This window comes from Elephas maximus, chromosome 15 (assembly GCF_024166365.1).
Source record: "Elephas maximus indicus isolate mEleMax1 chromosome 15, mEleMax1 primary haplotype, whole genome shotgun sequence".
NCBI classification, from domain to species: Eukaryota; Metazoa; Chordata; class Mammalia; order Proboscidea; family Elephantidae; genus Elephas; species Elephas maximus.
In genome coordinates, this window is record NC_064833.1 from 10,974,725 (window position 1) to 10,990,249 (window position 15,525).

At 40.4% G+C, this 15,525-nt stretch overlaps 1 protein-coding gene across 5 annotated transcripts in view; it reads left to right on the top strand.

Moving 5' to 3' along the window:
* The first annotated feature begins 2,648 nt into the window (after positions 1 to 2,648).
* Positions 2,649 to 15,525, top strand: part of TMEM71 (transmembrane protein 71) — a 39,502-nt gene continuing 26,625 nt past the window's right edge. For 4 of the 5 annotated variants that reach the window (XM_049854138.1, XM_049854140.1, XM_049854141.1 and 1 more), the window contains exons 1-5: positions 2,649 to 3,118; positions 3,483 to 3,640; positions 4,515 to 4,590; positions 5,818 to 5,878; positions 11,007 to 11,219. In XM_049854138.1, coding sequence (XP_049710095.1) covers positions 4,551 to 4,590; positions 5,818 to 5,878; positions 11,007 to 11,219 — 314 coding nt within the window. In that variant the 5' untranslated portion in view covers positions 2,649 to 3,118; positions 3,483 to 3,640; positions 4,515 to 4,550. The remainder of the gene's footprint in view (positions 3,119 to 3,482; positions 3,641 to 4,514; positions 4,591 to 5,817; positions 5,879 to 11,006; positions 11,220 to 15,525) is intronic. The other variant, XM_049854139.1, reaches the window with a different exon arrangement.

The following is a 15,525-nucleotide window of genomic DNA, read 5'->3' on the forward strand; positions in this document are numbered from 1 at the left end:
AACACGTATTTTTGGGAGACGCAGTTCACTCCGTAACAAGATCTAAAGGGAGCCAGTTTAAATAAATCCAAATTTATCCTGGTTTATCATTTTTCTGTTTTTTTTTGTCTTTCTTAATAGATCACTCACAGTTGAAGTATTACTCATGTTCTCCACACTTTTCTGTGTATAATTTTTGTTCCCCACACACATTACTTACAGACAGGGGCAGATTAACTAGTAAGCAAGGTATGCATGAGTTTACTTACTAATCTGTAGTGCACAATTTCACCCGTTTTCCACCATATCAAAGTAAGCACAAGCCTATGCGTACCTTGCTTATGAGATAATCCACTCCTGCCTACAGGCAGAATAACTCCTTAGTGGCATTTTGAGAAAGAGAGAGATTGAGCTGTTGGAGACTTCTGCCAGCACTATCCTCTTTCTGGGACTCCAATTGACTCGACGGCAGTGGGTTAGTGGGTTAAACAGAGAAAACTTCTTTCCTGCAATTAGCACACATACTTAATGAACAGTCTTTGCCATACAGACTACATGATTTTATTATCTTCAATTAAAAGTAGCCTGAACAACCTTAAACCAAAAACGTTCCCTGAAGTCTTCTTAAAACCAAATAATAGTTTAGCTTTACTAGTAAAAAAATATCTGCCTTGAGCATTTGCTCTTTCAAGAACTAATATATATGGGCTCAATTTAATTAGATGTTCATATTGAAAAGGTCATTTTGACAGGAGTGTATTGGAAAGAAGCCAAGCGACAGCATGTTGGTACAGAAATTCAGGCAGTAGGAGCTGGTAGCTGCAGACCCAGGGGTGGCAGTGGAGATGGGGAGAGTGTCACACAGGGGGTTGTGTGGATTACTCTCAGTTTTCCAGCATGAGCAATTGAATGGACAGTGATGTTATTAAAATTAATGTTCCATATCCATTAATTTACACTAGCATTTCACCACGTGTATTCTCTGGCATCCTGACTCTAAAAGAGTAGCCTATGGACCAGTAGCATTGGGCCACCTGGGAGCTGGTTAGAAATGTAGAATCTATCGCCACCTCAGCCCCTCTTACAGTAACAAGATCCCAGCTGATGGATAGCACGTTCAAGTTCGTGAAGCACTACTCTAGAACATAGGACCTGGGAGGTGTTATATGACAAAAAGTTTCCCAAAGCAAATAATTTCGAGAAATGGTAAGAAGAGTATCCTGGTGAAGAGTTGAAAAGCCGTTTATCATTTAGAAGGTCCTATAAAACCAGTTGTCGTGGAATCAGTTCTGATTCATGGTCACCCCAGGTGTGTCAAAGTAGGACTGTGCTGCACGGGTTTTCAATGGCTGATTTTTCAGAAGCACATCACCAGGACGTTCTTCCAATGTGCCTCTGGGTAGCCTCAAACTTCCAACCTTTTGGTTATCAGCTGGGCACATTAGGAATAAATCTTGAGCTGAGGATGCAATTATTTCTCATTTATTTTCTCTTCTCCTTAATTTCCTTATTTCCTATTTCTTCTATCTCATTTAATTCTCTAAGCCATCCTGTGAAGCATATCTCATCACATTTATGATTGGGCAAATTGCAACTCAAAGAGGTTAAGTCACAAATTTGAAGTCAGGCAACTAACATGACAGAATTTGAATCTCAGACTCTCTGCTTCCAAAATCCATGCTCTTTCTACTACCCAGGCCTGCCTCAGTGTTAATGAAACATGTGTCTTTGTTGCTTACAATAGCAGAGATGTGTAAGGAACCTCAAAGAGCATCAAGTTTGGTGAGCTCTACTGAAATATAAATATAAAGTGTAGTATGCCATCTATAGAGTATTATGTAAAGCCCACTGTTCGGTGAATCAACGTATTGCCGCTACAGAAATATTCATAAGCGTAAGCAACTGGTATTTAATAGCATCCAGAATTTAATAGCGTCCGTGCAGTGCAGTCATTGTTGTTAGTTGCCATCTAGTCAACTCTGACTCATAGCGACCCCAGGTACAACAGAATGCTATGTTGCCTGGTCCTGTGCCACCTTCAGGATCACTGGCGCTCAAGTCCATTGGTACGGCCACTGTGTATTCTGAGTATCTTCCAACCTAGAGGGCTCATCTTCTCGCACTGTATCAGACAATGTTCTGTTGTGATACATAGGGTTTTCACTGGCTAATTTTCGGGAGTAGGTTCCCAGGCCTTTCTTCCTAGTCTGCCTTAGTCTGGAAGTTTCGGTGAAACTTTTCCACCATAAATCACCCTGCTGGTATTTGAAATGCTGGTAGCATAGTTCTAGCATCAGTGCTGTGTCCCTAATAAATTTAAGTGATTTGGACAAAGTACACTGACTACTCATAACTGAAAATGGCCAGAAGGTGATAAGCAAAGACCGTTGTTCCACTGAAAGCTTTTCTCATGTTCTCGCAGGCAGGAGTGATGGGTTAGCTCAGAAAGACATCCCAAGAGCGGCCGGCCGTTCATTTCCAGCTGGCCTGGCTCAGGGCCTGTGTGTCCCCTGCTGCTGGTCCAGGAGATTATCTTCAATCTTCACCACTCTCCTCAGCGCAAATGCCTCTCATGTGAGCCAGGCAGGAAGTGTGACCTCATTCTGCCTCTCTGCCTCTGGTTGCAAAGGCTGTTTTTGAAAGGAAACAAGAGAGGTTGTACGGCTGACTCTTCCAAGAACGATACGCTTTTTCTATTCTAGGAAGCAGCCAAAGAACAAGAGCCTGCTGGAGACAAAACAACTTCTCTCTGCAAATGTCTGCGCTTGGCAATATGTGTCGACGTCTATTTGAAGGAGGGAGAGATGGGATTTCCCTTTATTAAGAGACTTCTGCACCTGTTGACGTTCTGACAGTATTTTTAGCTGAAGAACCTCTAAGTCCTGGATTTCCCTGCTGACTGTCACCCACTGGGAGCTTTGTATTTCAGGAATCATCTTGCCATTTATTAATTGGAAGATGAGTTGGAACTCCCTTTGGAAGGAACCGGATGAGCCAATTATTTTTCAGAACAGATGTGTGGCTTTGATGGAACTGGTAGATAATATCTGTTTCTTCGAAAGTTTTTGAGCTGTAGCTTCTGTCTTTTTCAGCATTACTAATTCTCAATTACCTGTCAGTATTCTGCCTGTAGATTACCGTAAGTATTTGTAAGCTATAGCAATAAGAACTTGCTTTCTACCATGGAATTTTTCAACTTAAAATTAAACTTATTGATTGAGAAAAACGAACATAGGGTAGTTTGGACTGGTCATATTCTTATTGTACTGATCAAAAAGTAAAAGGACAAATGATAAAATATCAGATCTGATATTCCAAAGAAATTAAATTTATGAATGTGTGCTTTGATTTAGAGATTGTCGAAGGGATGCTAGAAAGTTCTCCTGACTTCTATAAAGATCTTTAGAAGCTGAGATCTATATTTGCTAGCAGGTTTTCTATCATTTTTCAAAGAATCAGTTTGGAGCCACACCATTTACTTGATTTGATTTATTGTATTACAGCTACAAAAACAATCCGTTAGTAGATACCATATTTTAAAAAATGAGGATAGAAGTCATGAATCAGAAAGGAAATTAGTTCTACCTTATAGAGCTTTGAGGACAGTGATAACTACAAAGTTTAACAGTCAACAGAAAGTCGGCCTATGTGATGAATAATGGTAAGTGATCAAAGTTGATCTAATTTACACATTTTGTTATGTGTTTAATTTGCAATTGAGAAGGTAAATTATAAGGTCGTGGAAACTGAGTTTTGAAAGCTCCCCAGTGGGATACTATTTTTAGTGTACTGATGCTTATGCTGTTAAAGACTTCCCGGAGTGGTAACAGTCACAAAAGAACGCTGGTCCTCTCTGATGACCACCTGTCAGCGGTTGAAGTTTTTGGGCAAAAGACAGAGGCCAACCCTCCAGAACTGTTTGAAATTGGATAATGATGGTTGATTTGTGTTAGATGATTACAATACAAATACCCCTACATCTGTTTGAGGAGCGTCTAGAACCAGCCATTGTTCATATTTCTTAATCAAATAACTCAGTTTCATGTTTTGTTTTGAAAATCAACCTTTGTAAGGTTTAACTTTTCCAAATAAAATGATGTTCTTATTTAAAAGGGCAGGAGCCCTGGTGGCACAACAGGTAAGTGAGTGGCTGCTAACTGAAAGGCTGGTGGTTTGAACCCTCCCAGCAGCTTCACGGGAGAAAAGACCTGATGATCTGCTCCTGTGCAGGTTTCAGCCTAGAATATCCTCTGGGGCAGTTCTACTCTGCCATGGGCTTGCTATGAGTTGAAATGGACTCAGCTGCACCCTACAACAACAACAATATGGAAAATGCAATATAAAAACCATAGAGACAAACACAACCCTAGTTGTGGCCACGTCTTCAGTTTAGTCTCTTGCCTTCAATTCAATCTCTCGGTATTATCTCAGCAAACAAATTAGACTTTAGTGCAACTAATATATGCCATCTGTTTTGGCATTATTTTTCTGTTTTAAATGTACAATCCACCTTTAATTTTTTTTTCTTTTTGCAGAAAATTTGTGAAATTTGAACCAGTGGCCTTCCCAACATGTACCGAGTATCTCAACTGATGTCAACACCAGTTGCAAGTAAATGTAGAACTGTGATGTGCAATTATCTTTTGAATGATTGGGCTCCTTTTAGCAATTTTCTTGCTTTGATTTTGCTGATACTCATACCATTAACCATCTGTCAGCAGCTTGTGCTTCTTAAATGCCAGTGTTCACTTTGGCAATGATTTTGACTTCATTTCTTTCCTTGAGAGAAATGTGGTATTTTTTCATTTTAGTAGGAAAAAAAAAATTTGCCCTTTTTTTTTAGATGCCTGTGCATAAATGTGAAAGGAGATTGTTTATCAGCTCCTATTAAGATGCAAAACTATTTCTCTCTAAAAAAAAAAAAAAAAAACCTGATTGATTTTGATAGCTACTTGCAAAAACTAAGGGTGTTGTTCAAACGGTAGTGTTTTCAAAATTCTTCCTTCCTCTTGTTGTTTTCTCTCAAAACCCCACCTCTAACCCTCCCTCACACACCCTCGGTTTTCTCCTGGCAAACCAACCAGCCGAATCTGAAAGCCTAAATATCTTTCTTTGTCTTAGATACTAATTTTCAGTAATGGAATCAAGTTTTACTGAACCTGCCTGTTAGAAGCATGCACTGTCATTGTGCATTTTAAAATTCTACTTTAGAGTTTAGAATATTAACTAACTGCAACCCTCGACAAGTGAAGTCTATTGCCTTTAGTTAAACTGGAATGAATGAATGCTTTCGTTTGTTTTTTAATTAAGAATACTCACTGGCTTCATACACTGAAAAGTCGTTTATGTACTAAAAAAAAAAAAATTATCTTCCCACCAATGTCTCTTGCTCATTATTTTACGATGGAAATGCCCAAAAATGCACAAAGGAAGGGGAGTATGGGTAGACTCTCAAATTCCTCAAATTACTGACTAAGCTCAAATAACTGAGACATTGTGTCATTTATCTGGGTTTCTTAGAATTTCACAAAACATGTTTTCTTCCTCATTTTCAGGAGCTCAGTTTGATTCTAATGATTTATTATCGTTTTATCACACACGTACTAAGGAACCTCCAAAGGAGTGTCATCTGAGGAGAGACAGAAAACACATGCCCCTAGGTTATTTCGTGCTCCCGTAGAGGCCTGGTGACCGGTGATGTTAGTACTGCTTCATTGCAGTCTTTCTGCTGAGCCTGGGACATCAGCCTGGGCTACCTTTAAGCGCCTCCACTATTTATGATCATGCATGTTGTTAAGGTGTGATCAGTTTCGACCTCTCTTCCATTTTCTTATGCAGGTTCTCCTGGATTGGAGAGAGAACGTACCGGAGAGCTGACTCCCACGTGCATTTTCCCAAGGTATTCCATGGGGCTTTTCCCTGGAAAAGGCAGTCAAATTCTCTTCCTGTGTGTCTTGTTTGTTATCATCTTGCTATAAAAACTAATATTTTTAGCTATCATCCAGTTTTTTGAGTGGTTATATATTTTTACTCCCCTGCACATACAAAGTGAAAACTTGCCTAATATAATATTGAATGTGTGTGTGTGTGCGCGTGTGTGTGTGTACACGTATGAGTTACTTCTTTGGTGAGTGAAGAAACTCCAGAAAACTTAAGTTTGATTACGTTTTCTAAAACTGATGTTCCTGTAACTATGCTTTTGCAAGAGCAATAGGATTCTATACTATCGCACAAGCTTGCCACACTGGATGTTCCACTAAAACATAGAGTCTACCATTTTGTTCAAGTTTGCCATTTTGTGCAATGAAGCGATTTGTTCTTTCCTTCCTTCCTTCTTTTCTATTTGCCTTTTACTTCTCATGGAAGCATCGGTTAATTTTCCCTCTGGCATTTTGGAAAATGTGCCTATAGGGTAAAGGGATTGTGCACTGGGATTAGAACCTGTCCTGTATTGTAAATTCCAGATCTCCTCTTACTCCCAGATGAATCAGCCATGAGTGAACAGGTGCAAAGTGAAAACTGCATATTTCAGCATCAGATAGACTAGGATTCAAAGCCCAGTTCTGCCAATTGCTAGCTACACAAAATACCCAAGTGATTTTCCTTCTCATTTTTTTTTTCCCCCTGCTGTACCGTGAGGGCTATAACACTTAGCTTTCAGGAAAGTTTGGGAAGAGTGAAGTGTAAAGTATTGGGCCTGGCCCATAGTAAGTTCTCAATAAACAATATCCACTTAAAATAGTATTGTGCTAACTTGAGCACATGTATTAATTATGTTGTTATTGTTAGATGCCGTCGAGTTGGTTCTGACTCATAGCCATCCTAGGTACAACAGAACAAAACACTGCCCAGTCCTGCACCATCTTCACAATCATTGTTATTATGCTTAAGTCCATTGTTGCAGCCACTGTGTCAATCCATCTCGTTGAGGGTCTTCCTCTTTTTCACTTTTAAATAAAAAAGGAAGTATCAGAAATTCAATAGGCTAGAGAATCCATGAACTCATTGCATTCAAGTTGATTCTGACTCATAGCGACCATATAGGACAGAGTACAACTGCCCCATAGGGCTTCCAAGGCTGTAATGTTTACGGAAGCAGATGCCACATCTTTCTCCCCAGAGCTTGAGGGAGGCATATAAAAGGAGGAGAGATATTTTATAACCTATCAATGCATGAATAATTATCTATTTTTTTAAAGCTCCAATGATATCTGTCTCTTCACAGACTAGTTTTGGTGCTTTCCCATGAGGTGTGACCTCTATTAGTTCTTCAAGGTCTGGTTAGTAGCCTCACAAGAAAGAATAGATTTTGTCTTTGGGCAACTGAGCAGGTTGCTGGGGCTTGGTGTGGGGCTCGATTTCTGTAAACCACCTGGAAGGGACCTGCTAAAAATAATCAACTACTAGAGTTGTTAAGGAAACCCTGGTGGCATAGTGGTTAAGTACTATGGCTGCTAACCAAGAGGTCAGCAGTTCAAATCCGCCAGGTGCTCCTTGGAAACTTTATGGGGCAGCTCTACTCTGTCTTATAGGGTTGCTATGAGTCGGAATTGATTCGATGGCAGTGGGTTTGGTTTGGTTTGGAGGATTGTTAAAAGGAGCCCTGGTGACACAGTGGTTAACTGTTCAGCTGCTAACCAAAAGGTCAGCAGTTCAAACCCACCAGCCGTTCTGTGGAAGAAAAACGTGACAGCCTGCTCTCATAAAAATTACAGCCTTGGAAACTCTATGGGGCAGTTTTCTCTGTTTTATAGTTTGTTTTTTTTTTATAGGGTCGCTATGAGTTGGAATTTACTCAACAGCAGTGGGTTAACGGAACAGTTGATAAAGCATAATTGAAGATGGAGTCAAGTTCTAGAGATAATTGTGTTGTCTATTTAAAATATTTGATATTGTGTTTATTTATTTTTGTTGTTGTTGTTGAGAATATACACAGCAGAACATATACCAATTAGAAGCTTTCTCTTTTTACTATAATCCAAATGTTGAAAGAGAGTTTCCATTTCATTTACCATCAAGAGAGGAGAGACAAACATAAAGCATAAAAAAAGAAAGAGGCCAGGAAGTTAAGAATGCTGTAGCTGATAGTTGTTAAATGCTGAGACTTCAATAATTGGCATCCAGGTAGAAATGTAGGTCCAGATCTCTGTCCAGATGTAGGTTCAAAACCTAAAAGTCCAGCCCATATAGGATCTTCATTAATACTTGAGGAGGCAAAATGGTGTAGGAGAAAAAACACTAGGCTAGGAGATAAGAGATCTACACTTTTACCTTGGCTCTAGTACTCATAAGCCTTGATATCTTGAAGAATTAACTTGTCATCCTGGAGACTCAGGGTTCTATCTATATATTAGGGTAACAATAACCAAAATGTGCTAATAAATTGGGTCAGTATATATCTGGAAAGTAGTGTCGCCTGGTGTTTCCCGAGTCTCAGATCTGCACTCGTACCATCTAATATTTCCATCAGTGATTTGAATTGAGGACATGGAGACTCCATGGATAACATTTTTAATGACATTAAACTGTAAAGCTCCTGAAAGTACTGTAGGATATAATCAGAATTTCCCAAAATTCCAAGAGCAGAGAATCACGAGCTCGTTCAAATAATAGCCAGCAGATACAGCTCATAGGACTCAGTCAATGGCATCATAAAGCTATGCACCTTCCATGAAATTTGACATTTAATCTTTACACCAACTCTACGAAGTTAGTTTGTGATTATGGTTATGACCCCCATTGTATAGATTCCCATTTACAGAAAATTAAGCCTTGGGAAGGATAAATAATTAGCAAGTGGATTCAACCAAGATTATAAACCTAGCTCTATCTAGGTGCAAAGTCATTATTCTTAATATCTATTACAAAATTTGTCCAAATGTCCTTGGGAAGGTATGACTAAATATATAAAGAAGGCCAAAACTGATGGTCAATTAAGTAGTATGACAAGAAGTTGGTGGCTGGGTGGGGGGAGGAGAAAAAAAAACCAAGCTAACATGATCTTAAGCTTCATCAATAAAGACATGGATTCTATAATGAAGGAGGTGATACTCTCACTCCGCTGTGCTGGGCAGATACACAGAAAGAATTGGGTTCTATGCTTGGCATGATACGTTAATGGCTCTTTAAAAATTGAAAAGTACTCAGACGAAAGCAGTAAGACATATGGTAGCGAGGGTATAAAAACTACATAGTGTCATATAATAAGGATGAGCTAAATGACCTGGGAGATTTTAGTATGGAGAAGAGAGGATCCTGGGAGTACACGGGAACTTTTGAAAAAGCTAAGTATCTCTCAAACAGCAGAGTGGAAGGCAAGGAAAGGGAGGAAATGAGCATTTATCAAGCACACTCTATATATCAACCACATTCCGCTTGTGTTCTCATTTAATTGTCAAGATGACCCCATAAGGGAGGTGCTGTTTTTCTCATTTTGCAGAGGAGACAGTTTCAGAGAGGCTAAGTGCCTGTGTTAAGGTTACTGAGCTAATCAATGGCAGAGTTGGGATTATGGATTTAGGGTCGGTTGATTGTGGTGTAGTGGTTAAGTGCTACGGCTGCTAACCAAAGGGTCGGCTTCGAATCTGCCAGGCGGTCCTTGGAAGCTCTATGCAGGCAGTTCTACCCTGCCCTATAGGGTCACTATGAGTCAGAATCAACTCAACGGCTCTGGGTTTGGTTTAGTTTTTGATTCCAAATTCTATGTCTTTCCCACTACACTCCAGTCCATACTGGAGGGGAGTGGCTTGGTAAGTGGTGAGGTCCCTGTCACTGAAGGTGTGCAAGCAGAGGCCAGACAACATTTGGCAGAAATACAGCAGGTGGGACATGCAGAATTTGGTGGGTTTTGGTGACATGACAGTTAAAATTCCTTCTAACTCTTAGAGTCTGTTCTTCTCTGGAAATGTAGGCTCTCAATCTTATGCAATTAAGTAGAATAAATGTCTATAGACGATCTTTGAAAACATCAAGGTAAAAAGCATTTGAGTGCTATTATTACTGATATTGATTGATTGACACGAAGCCACCCGAAGAATTCAGATATGTTAAGAAACCATATTATTAAAAAATACTGGATTTCCATAGCCTGTCAGGTGATTTCTTTCAGGATTGAGTTTATTTATATACTAAACACGTATGAGGCACACAACCCCTGCTTCCGGTAATGTATAAAGTAATTATGAAGGCAGGTATACGTAGACACAAATCACAATGAAATCTGTTAAAATTTAGAGTTTAGTTAGGACAAAAAAAAATAATTTTTGTGGGAGGAGAAAGGAAAAAAAAAAAAAAAACAAGTAATTGTGCCTGAGGAAATAATACATCTGCAGTATGGCTCTGTAACTGTTGCCACCTTGTTTTCATCAAACCCCATCCCAAGAATTTTTAAATTTCGGAATATCTTCATAATTTTGGTTGCTTTTCAATCATATGGGCATGTGACTGGTTTTTAAACCCAAGACACATACAGATTTACCCAACTAAGTACGAGAAGACTTTGGATACTGAATCAGGGATGGTAATTGTGCAACCGTTGGTGCGGCTGCCACAGAGGGAAAATTACAAAGGCCAATAAGATCACTTTGGCTGTATACTCACCATATAACTCATACGTGTCTGGTGGATGCGTAGTTATAATTTCTCTATTATGGTGACAACAGTAAGGACTGACGTTATATGGCTCTTCAAAGAAATTGAGATGGGAGGGATTACCAGCTCCCAACATCCCCATAAGACTGTTCTGCAATTTTTCCATCTGAGAAAACGAACTAACGTCATGGCTGTGGGCTCATTATATGGTGAAGAAACTGAGTATCCATAGTGTGCCCATCAAATTTTAAAACAGACAGAGGCATTAAAATCCCATAGGGTCAATTCTCTCCCAAGTGAGGAGATGAAGCCCAAAAGGGTAAGAGCGACATTCTTAGGGTTGTGAAAATAACCCTAAGTAGCCATGAATGCAAGAGGTTGTTTTCCTTAACGGTACTAGATAGAGATTTAAAGACTTCTCCTTGTTCCCTTTTTAGTTTCGCCAGTGATTTCCTGAACGGTGACAGTTCTTTTGAATGCTGCTTCATAGATCCCCTGACAGGCTCCCACTTTACCTGTCGTCGAAGTCCCAGACTCCTCACCAATGGCTACTACATTTGGACAGAAGACAGTTTCCTCTGTGACGAAGATGGCAACGTAACTCTGAGCCCGTCCCAGACCAGTGTTATGTACAAGGAGAACTTGGTTACGTAAGTAGGGGGTATTACTGAAAGTATGACATCCAATATATCCATTCATTTTTCATTCAACAGTCTTGTATAAGGAGCCCATTATTGCTCTTGACTCCGGAAATGCAAAGGCTAATAAAGGGCAAGGATAGCTGCCATGTAAACAAACAAAAGTAATGAAATGATACAGATAATGAGACAGAAATCTGTGCAGCGTACAGTGGAGGGAAAAAGGAAGAGAGGCCGATTTTACTTGGGAACTGATGGTGGAGAACAGAGATGATGATGACTGATTTGAGTCTTGGAAGAAGCAGAACTTTAGTTAAAACAGAAGGAAGAGGGAGGACTCCCAGAGAGAAAGAGAACAAGCCTGGAGTTCTGAGAGACCCTCATACAATTTGGAGAATGGCGAGTAGTTTTTCAGGGATACAACTTAGAGTGAGAAGGGGTGCTCTGCAATACAGAAACTCAGCGCAGACAGAAGGACTAGATGGAGGGAGGTGAATTCTTAACTAAGGAGCTTGGGTTTTATTCTGCAGATAGAGAGGAACCATTGACAAATGGTCACATTTGTTCTTAGGAAGATAACACTGACTACAATGTAAAGGATGAATTGCTGGGAGCATGAATAGGGAGAGAAGGCAAAACCTGGAGGCATGGTATCCAGGAACTGAAAGACAGCAGTATCAGCAAAGATAAAACAGTGGGATTGGGAAAAATAGGTATAAGGGATAGTGCACAGGGTTGGGAGCCCTGGTGGCACAGTGGTTAAGAGATTGGCTGCTAACCAAAAAGTCAGCGGTTCAACTCTACCAGCCTCTTCTTGGAAATCCTATGGGCAGTTCTACTCTGTCCTACAGGGTCACTGTGTTGGAATAGACTAGACAGCAATGGGGTTTTTTTGTTTTTTTGTACTGGGTTGAATAATGCCCCCGCCCCAAGTCTTTCTGTCTTTCCCAGAACCTCAGAATGTGATCTTACTTGGAAACAGGGTCTTTTCATACGTAATTACTTAAGCTAACATGAAGTCATGCTAGAGTAGGATGGGCCCTAAATCCAATATGACTGGTTTCCTTAAAATAGGAAGAGAACAGACACAGACACAGAGGAGAGACACCATGTGACAACAAAGGCAGAGATTGGAGTCATGCGTCTACAAACCAAGGAACATTAAGTATTGCCAGTAACACTAGAAGCTAAGAGAAAAGCATAGAACAGATTCTCCGCTAGAGCCATCATAGAAAGCATAGCCCTGCTAACACCTTGATTTTGGACTTTTGAATTGTGAGAGAATAAATTTCTGTTGTTTTAAGCCTCCCAATTTGTGGGACTTTGTTATGGCAGCGCTAGGAAGCTAATCCAGATTTTGGCACTGGGAAGTGGGGTTCTCCAACAACAAATACCTAAAACTGTGAAAGTAGCTTTGGAATTGGGTAACGGGTAGAAGCATGAAGAATTTTGAGGCGCATGAAAGAAAAAACTTACGTTGCCTTGAAGAGGCTGTTGGTAAAAATATTAAAATATTTTTAACATATAAAAATATTAAAGGAAATTCTAGTGAAAGCTCAGAAAAAGTAAGGAGAGCTGCAGTGCTTTTGTCATCTTTGAGGATAAATATAATGGACAGAATGCTGCTAGAAATACGAATATTAAAGATTTCTGGTGAGGTCTCAGGTGGAAATGAGGAACACACTATTGGAAACTGGAGGAAAGATGATCCCTGTTATAAAGTGGCAGAGAACTTGGCTGAATTGTGCTCTGATGTTGGGTGGAATGTAGAACTTGTAGGTCATAAACTTGGACATTTAGCTGGGGAATTTTTGAAGCAAAGTGTGGAGGGTGCAGACTAGTCTCTCCTTGCTGCTTATAGTAAAATCTGAGAGGAAAGAGATGAATTGAGGCAAGAACTATTAAGCAAAAAGGAACCAGAATGTGAAGATTTGGAAAATTCTCAGCTTATCCATATTACCAAAAAAAAAAATGAGATGGCATGCTCTAGAGAGAGCATCAAGGATATGGCTGGAAAAACATTTTTGGTAGAGATTAGGCATGTACTTTTGGACCTCTGGCCTCCTGAACTGTGAGAGAATAAAATTCTGTAGTTTAAGCCAACTGTTTGTGGTACTTTGTTGCGGTAGCCCCAAAAAACTAATACATGTGGTAAAGAGTAGGACTTGGGCACAGTTTGGATGTGGGAGTTCAAGGAAAGGAAGGGCTCTGGCATGAAATTTAGAGTTCTTTGTCAACGGAACAGGGCCATTTATCAAAATCAGAAATAAAGGAAGGGAATACTTGAAAGAACGAAGGTAATGAGTTCACATTTGGATGTGTGAATTTGGACAATCACATGCATTTTCTTTTGCTTCTAAAACCACCTGCAAGACGATTGTGTCACTCAGCTATTGCTACAACAACGCCGTGTAACAAACAGCTGTAGCATCTCAGTAGCGTGTAATAACAAGCACACACATGTTTGGAATTCAGCTGGGATAAGCTGATCTAGTCTGGAGTAGAATGAACTTGGCCCCAGGTGGATTTATGTGTGCTCCATCTATCTCGTTCCTCTGGAACCAGTAGACGACATAAAAGGTATTCTTCTTGTTGTGACCACAAATGCAAATGACACAATCCAACAACAAGTATATTTCAAGCCTTTGCATTGTCAACCTGCTAACATTCCATCAGCTGGTTCAGGTCATATGGGCAAGGGAGAATCAGGGGCAGGGAAATACATTCTCCCCATGGAGATGGGAGAGGGAGGGAGGGCATGACTATCGACCAGTAATCCAGTTTACCACACTGGAGATTCCTTGGCTTCTATCTCTAAGCTAATTCTCTTTTCTGAGCTACTCTTTATACCCAGTGACTTATCAGATGACATCATGTGGATTTCCTAAAAGCATCTTAAACTCAATGTGTCAAGAATGGGAATAGGTCATCTTTCTTTCAAACATGCTTCTCATGTGTTCTTTATCTCAATGAAAGGCAGCACCATTGACCCTCTCCTGGAAGTCATACCAGACTCTATCTACCTTTACTCATGCTTCCCTCTTAGCCATTTGGTCAGTGTATTAGTCAGAGTGTGCTAAATAGTTGTAACCTATAGATATCCAAAAATGTAATGGATCAAAAAAAACAAAATTTATTTCTTGCTCATATCCAGGGTGGAGGTTGCAGGTTAACCACTGTCGAAGCATTGACTCAGAGACCCAGGGTCCTTCCATCCTATGATTCTTCAAACTGTTAGGGCCTTGTCAACACTGGTATGGTAGAGACTGGGCTGCCACAGACAACTATTGGAAATAGAAAGAGAATGAGGCAAAGGAACCCTACTTTCCTTAAGGCTCCAGCCCAGAGATGGCACACATCATTTCTGCTCACATTTCACCAGGAAGACCTTAGACTCATTCCACACTTGATGACAAGAGGTGCTGGGAGAGGTAGCTCAGCTGTGTGCCCAGGAAGCAGGGCAGGATGGACTTGGTGGAAAGTTTCCCATTTCTGTCACGATTGTTAAGACCATATGAACCTACTTCCTAAAATTATTTTTATTTTTACCATATTTTCCCCTTCTCTTTATCCCTGTGACTACTCTCTTCATCTGCCCCACCATCATCTGTTGCTTAGGTTTCTACAATGGCTGCCTGAATACTCTGTATGCTTCCCAGATCACCTGCCTTCCAGTACATTCTGCAGGCTGCTGAAAGTTGGTTTTCTTACATTCCCATGGCACCTTCCTTGAGGAAAGTTGTGCTCCATTTCCTTTTGTCCCATTGCACCTTAATTGTTGTTACTAATGTTTGTCCAGTAGATAGATAGATACGTACATACATACATAATATGATGATATGACTGAATAGATGGATGGATGGACGGGTGAATGGATGGATACATACATAGATGATATGATGATATGGCTGGACGGCTGGACGGGTGGACGGGTGGGTGGGTGGACGGACGGGTGGGTGGACGGACGGGTGGGTGGGTGGACGGACGGGTGGGTAGACGGACGGACGGGTGGGTAGACGGACGGACGGGTGGGTAGACGGACGGACAGATGGACGGATACCAGGTATTGGTCACTTGCTGTATGCTAGGTACATACTCTTCCTTTCATTTAATCCATCCTGCCCTGAAATCTCATGACATAGATTCCCCTTTACCACGTTACCACTACTCCTTACTCCTTGACATGTTTTAGCATTCTTCTTTTTCTATAATTTTAAATCCCAACTCTTTCACATTCATAGAAGGAGTACAAGTTCCTTCTTTTTACCTTTTTACCCTCATTTCCTATCATGACCCAATATGAGACCTACTTGTTCTT